This window comes from Zeus faber, assembly GCF_960531495.2.
Source record: "Zeus faber genome assembly, chromosome: 5".
NCBI classification, from domain to species: domain Eukaryota; kingdom Metazoa; phylum Chordata; class Actinopteri; order Zeiformes; family Zeidae; genus Zeus; species Zeus faber.
The window spans coordinates 4975563-4993731 of record NC_137192.1 but is presented as its reverse complement, the minus strand read 5'-3'; the positions used below and the strand labels follow the sequence as shown (position 1 = coordinate 4993731).

The window sequence follows — 18169 nt, the reverse complement described above, 5'->3', positions numbered from 1 at the left end:
TGGCTGAACCCACTGGTGCCGGATGAAGCCATTCGTCCAGCCGAGTCTTTGTCCGTGTTCCGCGACAACAGATCGGGGGAGTCGGAGGAATCAAAGGGTGGAGGCGTATGCCTCATGGTAACAACCGCTGGTGCCCCCCCAACAACAGCAGGACTCTCTCCCGCTCCTGCTCGCTGAACCTGAAACAGCTGACCATCTTATGGCGTCCATTTTATCTCCCTCAGGAATTCAGTACGGTCATCATCACAGCCATTTATATTCCAGCGCAAGCGGACACCAACACAGCACTGTCTGACCTGTATGATGTGTTGTTCAAAACAAACATCCCGATGCAGCTGTGGTGGTGACTGGGGACAGGGCAAACCTTAAAAAGCTTTGCATAATTTCCACCAACACATCGCGTGTGCCACCAGGGGAGAAAGAACTTTGGACCATTGCTACACAGCGTACAAGAACAGATATAAGATCGTCTTGCTCCCTGCTTTCGGGAAATCAGATCACACCACGATTTCGCTGGTTCCCGTTTACAGGCCTCTGATCACGCGAGAATTGGTGGTGACGAGGGAAGTGAAGTGGTGGACAGACCAATCAGAGGCTGCGCTTCAGGACGCTCTGACTTACGTCAACTGGGACATGTTCCAAACAAGTTCAAGTGACGTCAGCGAGTTTACGGAAGTAGCGGTGAGCTTCGTGGCCACGTTAGTGGACAGCATTGTTCCCACGGTGAAAGTTCCAAACCAGAAACCGTGGGTCGATAAATCCATCCGCTGCGCTCTGAATGCTCGCATGTCCTTTTACGACGACGGTCTTGTATCCGGAAATATGGACAACTACAAAGCGGCGTCATACAATCAGCGGAGGGCGCTGAAGGACGCCTAATGGACATACAGAGAGACTGTGGAGCTACAGATGGAGCAACGGGACACCAGACGCCTGTGGCAGGGGCTGCGGACTGTAACAAACTACAAGAGCAGAAGGCCTACCGCGAGGAGGTGACGGACCTGTCACTCTGGTGCCAAGATAACAGCCTCCACCTGAACGTCAGCAAAACTAAGGAGTTGATTGTGGACTTTAGGCGTGGATTACAACCGAGGACGCACGCACCTTTGGTGATTAATGGGACTTCTGTCGACAGGGTGAGCAGCTTCAAGTACCTGGGAGTCCACATCACGGAGGATTTGACATGGACTTTACAAACAGGCACTCTGGTGAGAAAGGCGAGGCAGCGTCTTTACCACTTCAGGCAGCTGAGGAAATTCCGGGTCTTGGTGAGGATTTTCAAGTCCTTCTACTCTGGAGCAGTGGAGAGCATCCTGACAGGCAACATCACTGCCTGGTTGGGAACTGTACTGTTCAGGACAGGCGGGCCTGCAGAGGGTGATGTACCACTGGAACTACCCTCCCTGCAGGACTTATACACCAGGATCATGAAGGATCCTCATCAACCCAACAACAGACTGTTCCAGCTGCTACGGTCAGGCAAGCGCCTCCGCAGTCACACAGCAAGAACAGAGAGACTGAGACGGAGCTTCTTCCTGTAAGCCATGAGGACTGTCAACAGTGACCTCACCAGTGGCCCTCACTAGGTCACACACATAGGCTCCACTACCTAACTGTACTGTATGTAGAATACTGTACCGCATACTGTATCACTGTTCTGGGTTGTTTGGTATTATCGTATTGCTGTGCCGTACTGTTGTATACTGTGCTGTATATCTCACAAACACTACCTCACTTTATTCACATGCCACTTTAATGCACAGATCTGTACTGTATATACATAAATAGCCTATCCCATATACATAAGCCTATTCCCTTTATTCTATTTTGTACCCCCACTCTGCATTACCTTTGAGTTCTTATTTTATTCTATACAGTATATTTGATTTTTTTCTATAGTATTCGACTTACTGCATTATGTTTTAGGAATCATTTAGTTAGTCATGTAGAATTTTTTAGGTAGCTATTGTGTTCAGTCTAGAACATATTGCGTGTAATCACCAGGTGCGTTGCATTGACTGCATTCACTGCATATATGTAGGAAAGTATGAATATGTATGTGACGAATAAACCTCTTGAGTCTTGAATCTCTTGAATCTTGAGAAAAAGAGAGGGATGTAATCAGGAGCATGTTTGTGGGTGTGTTCAAAGCACGTGCTGGTGGTGTGTGTGCCTGTGATGAGTCTGCCTGTGTGTGTGTGTGCGTGTGTCTGTGTGTGTGTGTGTGTGTGTGTGTGTGTGTCTGTGTGTGTGTGTGTGTGTGTGTGAGAGAGTCCTGTAAAAATCCGAAATTTGGTTCCAATTAACAATCAGTATCATATTAAATCCCCCACGTTTATAACAAACTAAATTTCATGAAAATCAGTTCAGAACTGGGCGAGTTAGTGAGTTTTGTTTGTTTACTAGTGGATCTTGGAGCGACTACATACAGTATATGCAAGTCAAATCGAGAAATGGCCAATGTGGTATCTAACTGGGAATGCCTTGAGTGACATGCGCAGTGGCCAGTACTTACGTGAGGTTCAGGGGCGACTGGACCTGACGACAACCCCTAAATCATCCAATCAGCGCCGAGTCTCCTTGTCGAGAGGCACCTACCTTTTCCGTTAGGGGTTGTGTTTCTTTATTTGGCTTTGTGTTTTGCACTGGGATGGGAGAAATGCAGAGGCGGAATTTTTCCAGCCACCACTCCTTGTGTGTGTATGCAGTCATCACCACTCCCTGCATGCGCGTGTGTGTGTTGAGGGCAGTGCATCTGTGAGATGAGTAATACAATTATTGATTCTTTCTGTACAATGCACAAGCAAATGCATTGGCATTTCCCTTGAAATACTAACACTCTACCTAAATCTACAATTTATCACTTCTTTCTTTATGAATGGGACATGGATTTAACCGAGAAGCATATTTTTCTTCAATGAAAAGGCACCAACAAGCAAACAGTAAACTACAATCTATTTAATGTGTCACATATTAGAATTTTTTGCATTTCAAACATGGCTTAATGTTTTACCGTGCAAGCAAAGTCAAACGAGATGGAGGTCAAACTTTTCAGCAGGGTATTACAGGTCTAGAAATGTTACATTTCATTGGATTGTGCTGACCTAATGTAAGCCATATTTTTTTTTTTTTTACCAAAATGAATTAGATTTATAAAATTCTGTTATCGCAAGGCGCAATCATATTGATTACAAAATAGCCTGAGAGGTTGGGAATATATAACAAGCATTATAATAAGGCTCAAAATCGCTCCGTAGTCATAGATCTGTGCAGGTTAGGTACAACGTCAATTGGATTGAATCCAAAAACCAGCAAACTTCCCCTGTGTATGGCTGCCATTTTAGTCTCCATCCATCTGCATCTCTGCTCTAAACATAAACATGGTCTTCCGCTGGCGAGTCATAGACATTAAATGCCTCGTTCTTCACCTATCCCAATTTAATACTCAATGGTTATGGCCTTCGTCTTCTGGTATTCGTTGAGGGCTTCTTGTCCTGTTGGGAATAAAGGAGCGATATCGTAGAGATGTGAAACACCGTTCCCAAGAACATGGAAGTACAGCACACTAAAGCCGGCTTCACATTGAATCCGTGATCGTATCAGACGGTCAGATCCTCTTCTAGTGACTGTCGGATGCACGGCGTTTGAGTTCCGCATCACAAAATATGGCAGGAAAAATGGGAGAGCTTGTTTTTACGTCAGCAAGTAGTTTGCTCAGGTAGACATTAACATCCCCCCGCCCCGCCCATTCTCATACATTTTTCAATGAGAGTTTAAAAACAGTCCTTTAGAAAGTGTATGCAAAAAAATATTGATTGTGAATATGGTGACATCCAACATTAACAACTTATTTGCTTATGTTTTAAGTCCAGTTCCAAAAAAAACAAAACAGGATGTCACTTCTGACAGTAGTGTCAGACGAAACATATGAAACTTCCCAGTTGTACACCCAAACGGAAATGAAAAGCATTGCTTACCCAGGTCTTTGCCAAAGCCCGACTGCTTGAAGCCTCCGAAAGGAGCAGCCACGTCAGTCTTGTTGTAGGTGTTGATGAAGACCGTGCCGGCGTTAAGCTTCTCGCTGACATACATCGCCTTGCTGATGTCTCGCGTGAAAACGCCTGACGCCAGGCCGTACTCTGTGGCGTTGGCCCTTCTTAGGACGTCGTCCACGTCGCTGGAACAAATTAATGAACAAACAAAAAAAAGGAAATTAAGCATCTAACTCTTTTAGCATTCCTGTTGCGGACCCAGGGGTGTGGTAAAGCCTCGGCTGCAGCATGGCTTCCTTCCTGCGGCTGCACAGCTGCCTTGAATCAGCTGAATCAGCACCGCGAGGAGCTGTCTCCCCTTCTGTGCTGTCCCCTCTCTGTCCCCCGTCAGCTCCCAGGGTGGTGAAATCAGGCAGCTGTGCAAACATCTGGGCAGGGGTGCGGGCAGGCCACGGCCGCTGGAACTGCCCCTGGATGGAGCTCGGCCAGGTGGTCTGGGTCGCCGGACCCCGTCCCCAGTCAGGAAGGGGCCTACCAAGTACCGGTAAGGCTATAAGGGCTTTGCTGGACTTGGGCTTTCGCAGACGATCGTCCAGCAATGCCTGGTTCGACCCAGGGCTTTGGTGGAGACATCATGGGTGGAGATTTATTGTGTGCATGGGGATATTCACACATATCCAATGGTCATGGGCTCGAAATTTGTCAGAAAGGGAAAGAGCATATGGTGAAGCCTGCGGACAGTACCCGCCTGTCTCATTCCCTGATTTTGGGAAAAGGATTGGCCAGGGTTTGATGCATTGATGAGAGTGGCTGGTGGAGTGCGTTCACTGTCGGTAGGGAGATGCGAGCGTTGCGTGGCACACAGGGGTCCCTGTCTCACCTTCCCCATGGATGATTTTCCGCTGGAGCAGTTGCGGCAAGATATACTGCACGTGGCCTTTGAGCGAATAGTTAAATTCGATGGCGTATTAGTGTTCCAGATGCTCTGCTCACTCACCCGTATTTATCGGTGATTAGGGACAGGTTATATCGAGAGAGCCGTTACACTCAGTCAGGGGAGGAAATTACCCAGCTGTTGGTTCCAAAAAGCCCCCGGGTAATGCTCTTTCGAGCGGCTCACCATAACCCGATGGCCAGTCACCTCGGACACGATAAAACACTGCAGCAGATAATGGCCCGCTTCTATTGGTCGGCATTTGGGAAGATGTACGCAAGGGGTGCACCACGTGTCCTGAGTGCCAATTAATCAACCCTTCGGCTGCGCCAAGAGCACCTGTTAGGCCCCTCCCCCTAGTCAAGGTCCTGTTCGAAAGACTCGGTATGGACCTCGTTGGGCCGTTAGACTGCAGTGCTCGCGGGTATGGTTTTGTATTAGTCCTAGTGGATTATGCAACCCGGTACAAAAGCAGTGCCCCTGCGCGTGTTACGGCCAAAAGTGTGGCACAGGTACTGTTTCAGGTCGTCTCCCAAGTTGAGATTCTAAAGGAAATCCTGACTTACATTATGTCACGTACACTTTGGGAACTTTCTGAGTTACTGGGCGGTCACACAATTCGGACCAGTGTTTACCATCCCCAGACCAACGGCGTGCTGGAGCGCTTTAATAAAATGCTGAAAAACATTATTCATCACAACATAATTGGGACAAGTGGTTGGACCCCCTGTTTGTGGTGAGGGAGGTTCCCCAGGCCTCCACAGGATTTTCTCCTTTTGAACTCCTTTTCAGCAGCAGACCCTGGGGAGTGCTAGACCTAATTAAAGAAAACTGGGGGGGAAGGTCCTAGCACCAGTAAGAGCACAGTCCAGAATGTTATGGACCTAAGAGCAAAGTTACACCCGCTGGGGCAAATATTACAGGATAATTTGCTCTGGGCTCAGGAATGTCAGCGCCACTTATAAGACAGGGGTGCTTGGCTCAGACAATTCGCACCGGGATGCAAGATGTTAGTGTTGCTCCCTACGTCCAGCTCTAAATTGCAAGGGCAATAGCAAGGGTCTTTGGTGGTCACACGGCAGGATAGAGAAGACGATTATGAGGTAGAACAGTCTGACAGGCAGGGGGCGACACAGATTTATCACTTGAACCTCTTAAAAGAGTGGCCGCACAGCTGCCTCGAAACGGCCGAATCAGCACCCGCGTGGCTTTGATTGGTCCGATCCGGGGCAAGACGCTTTCTTAATGTTTGTCTGTCTTGCAGAGGGGGATCGACGCATGGGTGCATCAGCCGATCAGGAGTCAGTGTGAGTCATTCCGCCTGCGCCAAACTGATTGTTATTGTCGATTATTTATCCTTTTGGCCAGTGAGCCTTTCTGTTGATTGCTGTAATATAACCTCATGCCATGTCGCCAAATCAGTGCCAGAAAGACTCCCTCCCTAAACCTTTACCTGTGGGTAAACCTGTGGGTTACAATTCCCTTTTGTAATTTTATAGTCCTCTTACTCACCTGCCCTTGAACTTTGAGATGATCATGATGGGCCCAAACGACTCCTCCTTGGCAATGTACATGTGGTCTTGAACGTCAGTAAGCACAGTGGGTTCGAAGAAGAAACCTGAGGAGAGGAAAAAAAAAAAAGAAAAAAAAAAAAAAAAGGCACTACATACCGGCACTAAGGAACGGCATTTTGGTACAGAATGGGAATTTTGGGAACTGAGACACCCCCGTGTCCTTTACCTGGGCGAGCCACCTGTTTTCCCCCCAAAACTAGGGTGGCACCCTCCTTCACGCCCATCTGGCAGAACTCCACCAGCTTGTCCAGGTGGGCCTTGTGGTTCTGGGGGCCATGGTCCGTGGAGCGGTCCAGGGGGTCACCGATCTTCATCTTTTTGATCTCCTCCATCTCACACAAAAGAAACATGACATTGAAACGTATATTATATTACATACAGCAAGAATAGACTCTTTAGTAGAGTTCTATGGTTACTGACAGAACTTCATTGCATTAGTTCTCGGTTGTCTAGATTCCCTTCTTGCAGACATGACTAACACCTCAAAAGCCTCTAGACTTTTCTACCCTTTTCCTTTCGAGACAATCTGTCTGCCATCTCAAATGTTCAACCTTAATTCACAATTTCAATCAGACAAAGAACGAAAAAAATATGAAAAAACAATTGAAACACTGAACTAGTTTGTCATTTCAAGTTGGTTGATTTTTTTTAAATTAATTTACAGGTTCTTTTGACTGTAAGATGAACCTCTCCAAGAAAACAAAACAACGCACCACTCTCTTCACAAACTGGTCGTGAATGGTGTCTTCCACAAACAGCCTCCCGGCCGCAATGCAGTTCTCTCCCTTGTTGAAAAACACTGAGCTCATGCCCTGCAAAGAAATTGAAAGCAAAATCATTTCATTGTAACCTCTTATGTAATAAGTGTGTGTGTGAAGGGTGAAGATCAGAAAGCACTGACCATGCGCACAGCTTTGTCCATATCACAGTCGCTGAAAATTATCAGGGGGGATTTTCCTCCGAGTTCCAACGAAACCTTCTTCACATTACTCACTGCACAGCTTTAAGGGTGGGAGGGGAGTCAATTCTCAATCATGTACAAGTAGAAATTATACATTAATACATAGTCATTCTATAACACCAGTGCCAATTTAAAAGGAAATTTTAGAGTTGCAATGAGGTTATTTTTCCTACCTTTTTTTTTTTTTGTATTTCCCCATAAAAAAAACGATGTATCTACATTAAACACACTTGATGTGTCACCTTTTCATGATGTGTTTGCCGATCTCAGTGGAGCCTGTGAAGCCGAGCTTACGCACGTCTGGGTGGTCGGCGAGACGCTGGCCCACCAGAGATCCTGACACACACACACACACACACACACACACACACACACACACACACACACACACACACACACACACACACACACACACACACACACACACACACACACACACACACACACACACACACACACACACACACAGAGAGAGAGAGAGTGGGGGCTCAGCATTATCAACATATGTTGTGTGTGTGCCGACAGTACCTGCTCCAGGGAGGATGTTGATCACCCCCTTGGGGAACCCCACTCTGGCTGCTAATTCTGCAAATTTCACAGCAGTCAGTGGTGTCACCTGAAAAGGAAACAAACAAATTTGGCATAGTGTTTGCTTTTCTCATGGTCTTCATAGTAAAAATAAATATATCGTATTGTTCTTTTATATAAAAGGGCCGAAGCTCACTTGAGCAGGTTTGAGGACCACTGTGTTACCAGCAGCCAGGCAGGCTGCAGTTTTCCAGGCCAGCATCATCAGGGGGTAGTTCCAGGGAATCACAATGGCACAAACTCTGAGAAGGGAGGAGGGGGGCGGTTGGCAAAAAATAAAATAAATAAATAAATAAATAATAATCTGACAATATTGCGTACCAGCCCGGTACAAACCCCCCCTTTTTGACTATCTAAGTCTCACTAATTTCATCAAGTTTTTAAACAGCCTTCCCTGACTCACCCTATTGGTTCCTTCTTTGTGAAGGTGAGGTTCCGATTGGGCCTGGCCTGGTTGATGGGGATGGTGCAGCCCTGCAAAATGCAAAACTGCGTGAGTGAAACTACCACGGAAAGCAGCTCAAAACTAGAACCTCCTGCTCCCTGTGACCGGGCTCACCTACCTGAATCTTGTCACACCAGCCGGAAAAGTAGCGGAAGGTCTGGATGGACATGCCAACGTGGGTCTTGAGCGCCAGGGTGTAAACGGCCCCGGAATCTATGGTCTCGATGGTGGCCAGCTCCTCCTGGTGCTCTTCCATAAGGTCTGCCAGTCTGTGTGTGTGTGTGTGTGTGTGTGTGTGTGTGAGAGAGAAAGGGGAGTGTACGGGAATTAGGCAAAAGTTGCTCACATGGACCCTACTGTTAAGGACCTCTAAACAAAACCGAGGAGAAATGCAGAGAGTTGGATGGCTGAATGGGATGGTGTGCTGCCACAACATCTGTATTTTACATATTTCAGCTTCTTTCATTAACACTGTTGTCTGCAGTTCTACAGAGGAATTATTCACAACAAAAAAAAGTAAGAATTTTTTTTTTTTTACTAGCAAGCACTCTGTCTACAGCAGGACCAGGATCTGCAAAAATAAACATTTTCTATGTGATGGAGCAGGTAACAGTATCATGACATGAAGATGACATCTGGTTCATCAGTTGTAGCACAATGTTGTAATGGTCAATTGGTTGCATAACCCCCCCCCATCTTCTCCTTTAAGCTCTCAAACATGGTGACACCAAAATGCACTGACTTGTATATGAGTCTACCCCGATCCCTGGGGTTCATTTTGCCCCACTCGCCCTCCTCAAACGCCACCTTGGCAGCTGCCACAGCCCTGTCCACGTCGCTTATCTGGGCCAGAGACACATTGCAGATGGCCTGGGGGAGTAGAAATGCTATCAGTTACAGCCAACGAAGTGGAGAGAGCAGAATTAAACGATTACAGAATCAGGAAAATACATTTTAACACAATTTAACTGGGAGCTCTAATCACAGCATTTGAAAAAGAAGCGGCTCTAAGACTACCGTCCCGTCTGTGGGGTTGATGGTCTTGTAGGTTTTTCCTCCCTCCGCGTCGACAAACTCTCCATTGATGAACAGCTGATGGGGCATCTTGATGGTCATGTTGTTGATGGCCTTTTCCACCTGAGTTGAGGGGAAAAAAAAAGGGGGGGGGGGGTGTATATAACAGGTACGAATACAGAAGTTCCCTAATTATTTGGGGGAAATTTGTCATGGACAGTCCCCATGCGACCGCGGACTCACGTAGTCCACCACCAGCTCCTCCTCCTCGTCCTCCCCACGCAGCTTCCGTACACACATCTGGATGAAGTCCTGGAAGGTGGTGTTCATGTACACGTCCTCGTTCTGCAGCTGGCAACCGCTGGCGCGCAGCTTCACCTCCTCCACCAGCCTGATGGAAAGATGGGGGGAACGGATGGAATTGAGAACTGAGCCTGTGACTGCCCTGCTCTGGAGCTGGTACATCATTGTTCCTCATCACCTGACCACGTCCATGGAGGCGGCACCGGACTTGAAGAAATCCGTTGAGTCCTCAATCTGAGCGGCATTGGTCAGGATGCTCTGCCAGACGGCCTACACGCAAGACAGCGCACAGAGACTTTATTGTGCTCTCCATTCCAGATAGTGAGTTCATTAGTTTTACCCAATTACAATCTTTGCTACGAGTAGGGATGGTATGATGAGAACCTACTCTCATCTGCTCTGCGAAGGTCTTCTCCTCCTCTGTGAGCTCCACGGCAGCGCTGCCTCCAGAGCTAAAGAACTGGGAGGCGGCGATCATCTTCCCATCCTCAAACTGGAGGTTCTTCACCAACAACTGCAGAGAGAGGGGGCGAAGATGATATGAGACAGATAGACATCCAGAGCGTGCCAAAACTTCAATGGCTGCCATCTTTGCAATTCTATCTTTTCCAAAGAAGATTGCTCACATGGCACATCGAAAGGAGATCTTTAATGTCCCTAATGCAGGGCGGATGCCATTGTGTGTCAGAAGCCTCACTCCACAGAGCTCCAGTTTTGGGAACCATATTTCAGTCAAATGTTTCATAGTAATTCCCATGCAAATGTATGGATCATTACAAATTACACAAGGCGGATGCTTATTTTTAAATTAATTGAAATCCTTTTTTTTTTTTGCCATATTTGCGACTTTCCTGATGAGCTGCCATCTTAAGCTGCTTTCATGTCCGGACCTGATTATCCGAAACATTGACCGGATTTACCCTTTCACACATGTAGAAAAAAAACTGAGATTGTCCATGTCAGATTTACGTGCGTTTACAGTACCTGGAAATAATTTGTTTTGTTTAGACGAGGGGTGGTGCCTGGGTAGAGCATGCAGGAGGCAGGATTATGATGCAATGATGCTGCAAAGCTTTACAGCACATGCAAGATGGCGGAGGAGGCTATCGACTTATCAGTAGTTGGGCTTTTATTTGCATTGATACTCTAGATTGATACTTTAGACGTATCCGCAAAATAAATGAGACTGGAAAGGAATATAAAGGAGCGCAGAAAGAAGCATGCAGCAGCTACGCTCCGTGCACCAAGATCCGCATGAAGATAAATAACTGGCGCATGATAAAGATGTCATCAACACACAACACGCCCACACACTCGCTGTGAATGATCCGGACAATTATCTCCTCTGTTCACACATACCGGTGAAGCGAACCTTACGCAGACTTTGTTCTGTGGTGCTGGCTTGGTAAAGTCTGGGGCAAATGATTCGGACATTTACGTTCACACATACAACTCCTCCAGGTAATGTCGGGATAATTTCAGGTTTTTAGTGCATGTGTCAAAGCAACTTTAGACCGCGAGCCCAATGAATGATTCAAAACTTGGGGTTAGGTCTTAAGGAAGGACGAGGCGAGAGAGTCAAGTCTGCTACCAAAGCTGCTGGAGACCGAAGACTATGAAATTTAAGGAAAGACCATAATTGTGCATCTCTTCATTGATCTTTATCTTGATTATGTTAAATTACGGTTTCGGACTCGAAATATCAAGAGTTTCTCCTGTTCAAGAAATCCGCAATCCGTCAAAATGTGGACTTGAGACCAGACTACAGTAGTACCATGAAAAGTACTGAGGATAATAAATCTGCTTCTTTTATAAACCAAAACAATGTAGGAGAGGTTAGGGGTTATTTATGCTGTCAAGGGGGTTCACTTACCGCCTTTCCATCGCTGCCAAACAGCATGAGGCCGGCCTTGGTGACGAGACCAGGCCGGCTTGCCCCGGATATCTCCAGTGGCAGACCGCTGGCTGCGGTGCAGTTTTCAACCAGGGCGGAGCCGTAGAAAGTCACTTTCTGTGGCGAATTAGTGTTTTAATGAAACCTCAACCTTGCGTTTTATAGATGACACAGAACACTGATAATGGGAGTGTCCCCAATACCTGTCCATCCACCTCTGCCCAAGCACCGGGCACTTTGTCATTCCCTCTGATCCAGTTGTGAAGAGCCTCGGCCGTCTGGTTCCAATCAATCTGAACATCGGACCAAACCAACATAGCCACAATTATCAGAATATTCTTCCTCAGTCTTTTAAAATGGTATTTCAATCCGTAGTAAACCTTCAAGCCACACCAGGGAGCCTCATGTAGCCTCATGTAGGCCTTGGCTACATCTACTACTTCAACTACCAGCTGTAGGCTACTTTCAGTGTTGAGTGTACTGAATGTATTGAAAATACTGTGTATTGTGTGTAATGTGTTGTGTTAATATTGGTGGAAATAAAAAACATAAACAAATAAAAACTTTTGTTTTTCTTATAAGAGAAAATAAGGACGTTGATAGCCTAATTAAAATCCTAGGCCCTCATTTATCAACATATTACAGTATGTCAAATGTGTGAAGACTGACTTCAATAATACAAGCATACAACAAACTTGTGATTTATCTTTGATGTCTTTGAAATGGTTGGTTACGTACTCGACTCTCAGAATGTAATGCAGGAATTAGTGTGAAAAAATGTTCAGCAATATTGATTTACACACCAATTTGCTCAGTTTTATGGTTTTCAGATAAAGCCAGTTGGTAATTGAGTCACGACGGTTTGTGGTATTTAAAAAAGGGTGTCCCCAGAGAAATCGTTTGAAAAAACACTAGGATTAACAGATCTTTTTTGTTTTTGGTCAAAGGCATCCTCTTGACTTCCAGTCATCACCTTTGCGTTGTCCTTCTTCTGAATGCACTCGTATGTGGCCCCCTCCTCAGGCTGGGTGATCCTCGGGGCCTTTCCTTCCGCAATCAACCTCACAGCATCCACCTACAAATGTAAAATAATAATAATAATAATAATAATAATAATAATAATAATGGAAAAGGTACTTTTATTTCTTTCAAATTGTGCCGGAAAGTTACACAATGTAGTCATTGTTGCAATACTGTAATGCTCATGGACTTATGAACTGTTATCAGAGTGATTATCAGAGACCGTTTTTATCATAGAAATTACGGAAAGTCAATATACCTTTCGTTATCTGGTAGGGACCTATCGCGAAATTTGCGGAAATGTGGCAATAAAATAATCTGAACGGTTAATATTTGACCAACAAGGTCCTTTGGTACCCAAATCATCAATCGGTACCAATAAAATAAACACAAATTCTTTATTTTCCCTAATGCACATTTTGACCAAAATGAAATGTCAAAATGTGAATGTAAATGATTTTTTTTATTGAACAACAAAAGCATTTTAGATTTCACCTGGACTTCCAGTCCAGAGGAACAAGAATCCACCTTCACCGCATTTCAGATCTACTCACTTTAGCATAAATTGGCGGTTTTAAATGAGTGCTTTTATTTGGCTTGTTTGATATAGACAAGGGAACTCTGACACAGACCACTGGAAATACACACTGGACCCACCGTGCCTTTGACTCCCTCTGGGAACAGAAACCTATTGTAGATGGTGTTGACAGTGTCATCGGGCTCAACCTCACACTCCCTCTGGAGCAGGATTGGTCCAGTGTCCAGTCCGTCATCGGCCCAGAACACCGTGAAGCCAGCGTTTCTGTCGCCATGGATCAAGGTCCTGTCGAGTCAGGGCCAGCCCAGCAGGGTTATTTTATTATAAATCCACATGGTGGATACACATTTGACAATTACTTTTATGGATATACAGTTCAGACCACTGCTGCTGTGAAAATTGTTCCAATTCCAGTTAAAATACATAAATAATGGAAACTAACAAGATCAAAAATCACAAGACTGCACTAATTCATGTAATTCATCACTTCCAGAAAGAATAGCAGCTCCACCAGAAAAACTTTCAGTCTGAAAGTTAGGACTATTCGTAGTGACGAAAGGTTCAACTCTTTTTCGAGATTCGGTTCTTGACGAGTCACCCAGTAAAAACAGTCTTTGTTCGTTTGATTGAGTTGGTGAAACACACGGTTCCTGAACGATGAACGAGAGTGAGAAGAGTCTGCTCGGCGTTGTGAATGAAATTCTCACAAGAGCCATGTAAATTTGTCCAAAAATTTAATTTTGGTGGAATGCAGGAGTTAATCATGCAATTTAAATACGAATCAAGACAAATGCATTGGCCTGTTTTTTTTCCCCTGTTTTTCCCCCCTCCCTTTAATTGAATCCTCTTTAATTATTTTAAGTTTGTAAATTGAATTAAATTAAATAACATTCAAATGTAAATGTATTATTTTGCTGGAGTGGCTACCGAGTCCTGATTCCTTTAAAAGATTTGTTCGCTAGGAACGAATCGGTCACGAGTGCTGCATTGCTTTTTAGTAGGGCATAATAATAATAATAATAATAATAATAATAATAATAATAATAATAATAATAAGCACAGTTCTATGGGTTTCTGGTGTTTTTAGTGGGTAAAAAGATAATTTTGCGCTGTGGGATTATTTAGTTGTAAAAAGCGTGCCAGGGTAGAATAAACCGTGAACTAACCTTGGTGTGACTTTCCATTTTTCTTATCAACCAATCCAAAATGATTATCCTATAACGACAGCGGCTATCCTAAATCCATTCAGGTGGTCCCTGAATCCCAGGGAAAGTGTTGTCTTACATGTTACTATAACTTCTATATTTAACCCTTACCCCACCCCCACCCCCCGAAACGACCCACCAGTTGATGGCAGAGGCTCCCCTGTGGCGTGGCAGCAGGGAGGGGTGGTAGATGATGGAACCGTGCTTGGGGTGGTCGATGACCTCCATGGGTATGAACTGGGAGCAGAAGGGCAGGACGTTGAGCTCGGCCCCCGTGGCCTCGTACTGGGCCACCACCTGGGGGAGGGCCTGTCCTTTCAAGCGCCACCGGGCGAACTTGAAGACAGGGACACCGTCCTTCTGTGCCTCTACGGCTGTGGAGTAGGTATAGTGTTTTTGGCTACAAATGTCATCCTACCTTACTGTTCTTTTTAAAAAGATACTATATTACACGCAAAGAGATGTCTAGTCTCAGACATTTTTTCTAATTTAGATAATTGAAGAGGCCTCAGAGGGCAATTTATCTCAAAAGAAGAAGAAAAATAGAATTACTACTCATCTTAAAAGGCCTTAATATAGAAAGAAGAGTAAAGATAATTATGATAATGATGTGAGAAGACAAAGAGAGGAAAAGGCCCTGAAGCCAAATACCAAAGGTTGTACTATTTTTACATGAAAAGAACGGGATAAACACCCCGGATAAATAAGTCGTCCGACCGTGATTGCTGCTCTCACCTAGTGGGTCGGCCTTGCCGTCCTTGTCTGGGATTGTGAAGACGCCCACGATGGTGTGGCCCTCCTTCCTCAGCTCCATGTACACCTCCTGGCCAAACAGGCTCTGACCGATCACGGCAATCTTCATCTTCGACCTCGTAATGTTCTGGAGATAAATAAACAAGATAAGGCATCGGGTCAATGTTTGAAGTCAAGTCAAGTGTGTTTGCTTGTGGAGTCCTCTATCGTGGATCGTGGTTTACGTGCCAAAGGGAGTTACAAGCCCACCTTGTAAAAGGAAAGGGAGTTTGACAGCAGCCCTCAGAGGGGGGAGGAAAACCCTTCCCCAAAAACCCAGATAACACTAAACATTAACGTTATTTGTGAAGACCAATTATGTATTTTAAGAGCGAGTTATCCTACATTTAAAAAAGGACACACAACAATGATGACCAATTCAAATTATCTCTATCAATTTACAAAAAAAAAAAAAGCTTGAAGTGAATTTATACATTTCTTAATAATATTCTCTCAGGTTTAATGTTCTTAAAAGCACACGGCTTCTGCAGTTATTTCTGAAATGTATGGAAGGCGTCATGTAGTGTTCGTTGCATATTCAAAACACCCGCCCACATTTACACCGCCAGCTGATCAGGTCACCGCTCCGCTCCGCACCGCACCGCTCCGCACCGCACCGCTCTGCACCGCACCGCACCGCACCGCTCCGCTCCGCTCCGCTCTGCTCTGCTGCAACCGATCACGTTGCAGAGCGCAATCATGGCTTCAGGTCAGCCAATCAAATCGCGGGACGTTTGTCGCCACTGAAAGCTCGGCGAACTGAGTGCTGGACGTGCTTACTAAATAACCCAAGTGTCGCCCAAACTTTTCTTCACCACGTATTAGCTTCATTGTGCCATGAACCAAAATACTGCAGTCGATTTGCAATCTTCCGGTTCCTGCCAACCTTTAAACCCATTCATTAGCAAAAAAATAATAATAATAAAGTAAAACTAAAAAACAACGCACCAGTGCGCCGACTGCAGTGATAAGCAACCGCCTATTAACCTTAACAGTTCATTATTAAAACCAGAATGTCCGGACAAACTAGTCACAACGCGCCATAAATGCAAAATGAGAGGAGTAAAAGCGGACCTTACCCCTGCGAATGCCGACCCGAGCCTTCCCCAGCTGGCCCCGACTTAAAACAAGAGCGACCGGGTGGACAGACCGGCCCTTTATTTGAGCCTGCAGGTCTCAGAGGGCTGAGCACATGCAGGCTCCCTAATTACACAACACTGCCCTCCAGGGATCTCATTTGTAAAGTTAAAAAGGAAACGAAAATCCCGGAACAGGTGTAAAACTTTCTTGTGATCGGTGCGTGTTCATCTGTAATGTGTAATGGTTCAGCAATTCAAAGCAGTGTCTCAAAGTAAATTAGGAAATAACAATTCAGAGGTGAATTCCAGTTCACTTCACAACTAGAGTGAATGTAAAGGCCTGCTTTATATTTTCTAGCTGTTAAAGTACTTTACTTTTTTTTTTTTTTTTCCAAATTTGCAACAGAGAGCAGTGCTATGCATTATTACAGAGTGATCATTTAGCAGATGCTTTTGTCTGAAGTGACTTACAATTATTCACACACACCAATGGATGCAGCTATGACGAGCAGTTATGGGTTAAGTGTCTTGCTCAATGACACTAGAGTGTGGTGCCAGGAGTAGCTGGGGATTGAACAGGCAACCTCCAGATGAGGAGACTACACACGCCACCGCCTGAGCTGCTGACTCCTTAGCAGTGTGCCAATCACTAATCTCTGACTCACACTCCTTCTCAATCAAGATCAAGAGCTCAATGCATAGGTCAACATCCTACAATTGCCTCCCAGCATTACAAAATAAATCAATAAATGAAACCATTTTTTAACATGGGTTGGAAAAACTTTGACGGGTGTTGCTTGTGATACGTTTCATTCGACAAGCTGAACAGGGCTGTGAGGTTAGTTTAAGTCAATCTGATAAATAGACTAATTTTGATATAGGCTGCCCCTAAAAACACAAGTAATTATGTTGAAATACTAATTATCGATGTACTGCAATACTTTGCGTACACCCACAGTGTAGATCCTCCATGGCCTTGGAGCACAATTGAATTATTGTTGTTGCTAGACCAAGCTGAGGAAAACAATTAAAGTTCTGCGTGCATTTTGATAACAGTGGTGAATCAGACCGATGGGAAGCTGTAAATCTTCAGTTTTATATTTAGCTTTTAAAGCAGATACAGGAATAACCGTCTTAAATTGGTTCCTACCAGCAGGGGACATAGGCGATGGCCTCGTTGAGTGAGAAAAAAGAGAAAAAGAGAAAAAGCTTGGAAACGTTCCCTTTTAGAATAGATTTTCTTTTATGCATAGCTTTTGTACTTAGAACAGCCTCTAGTCTCTTAGCCTGCCGTGTTTGTATATGTTTGTGTCTTGTTTTGTGTTACAGTGATGTAGATCTCTTTGTATAATAGCGTTTTATTTGAATATCATAGTACATGAACCATCAAAAACTCCCTTATTTGTTCAATGGAGATTTCTACATATTTCCTGTCATGAGTAAACACAAGAGAAAGACTGACTGGAGGACTTTGCTCTGAAGCTTCAACCTACGAGGCATGCCTATAATATTTAACTTCGAATACTGTTCGTTGGAGATAATTTGGACACAAAGCAGGCAACGATTTCATCCCTCCCAAAGTAAACCCCGCTGCCGCTTCGACTTGGAGATGGCGACGCTTCAGTTGTATCATCTCAGTGGAACTGACTCAAAACTGGATGGTACCGAATGCACTTCCGCCTTCACTTCCTTCTTAAAAAAAAGAAAAGCTCCTCAGGTTCCCTCTAGAGTGTTGACTGGGTATTTCAACTCCCTGTGTCACATCACGTAACAACTAACTTAAGTCTGAGCTAGTTTACTCTGATCACTGGAGTAAATGATCGACTCAGA

The 18169-nt window shown here is 44.9% G+C and overlaps 1 protein-coding gene across 2 annotated transcripts; it reads right to left on the bottom strand.

Moving 5' to 3' along the window:
- Positions 1-2955: 2955 nt before the first annotated feature.
- aldh1l1 (aldehyde dehydrogenase 1 family, member L1) lies at positions 2956-16423 on the bottom strand. 2 transcript variants are annotated; one of them, XM_080000047.1, is made up of 23 exons: positions 16340-16423; positions 15204-15348; positions 14608-14842; positions 13383-13548; positions 12679-12780; positions 11909-11998; positions 11685-11822; positions 10200-10325; positions 9990-10081; positions 9752-9899; positions 9512-9631; positions 9237-9364; positions 8613-8763; positions 8453-8523; positions 8186-8291; positions 7990-8077; positions 7704-7797; positions 7402-7501; positions 7214-7312; positions 6667-6832; positions 6439-6544; positions 3978-4177; positions 2956-3494 (listed from the first exon to the last, which is right to left on the bottom strand). In XM_080000047.1, exons 2-23 carry the CDS (start codon positions 15328-15330, stop codon positions 3439-3441), a joined length of 2709 nt encoding a protein of 902 aa, XP_079856173.1. In that variant the 5' UTR covers positions 15331-15348; positions 16340-16423; the 3' UTR covers positions 2956-3438. The 2 variants fall into 2 exon arrangements, with proteins under 2 accessions (XP_079856173.1, XP_079856174.1); XM_080000048.1 differs by having other exon boundaries at positions 16335-16372.
- Positions 16424-18169: the final 1746 nt, after the last annotated feature.

What these genes read in the sequence shown, in the direction of transcription:
- aldh1l1 (XM_080000047.1), bottom strand. Translation starts at nt 15,330, where the DNA reads ATGAAGATTGCCGTGATCGGTCAGAGCCTGTTTGGCCAGGAGGTGTAC. An exon ending in GGAGCCTCTGCCATCAACTG is followed by an intron (nt 13,549 to 14,607) that starts GTGGGTCGTTTC and finishes CTGACTCGACAG; the next exon opens with GACCTTGATCCATGGCGACA. An exon ending in GCCTCCATGGACGTGGTCAG is followed by an intron (nt 9,900 to 9,989) that starts GTGATGAGGAAC and finishes TCTTTCCATCAG; the next exon opens with GCTGGTGGAGGAGGTGAAGC.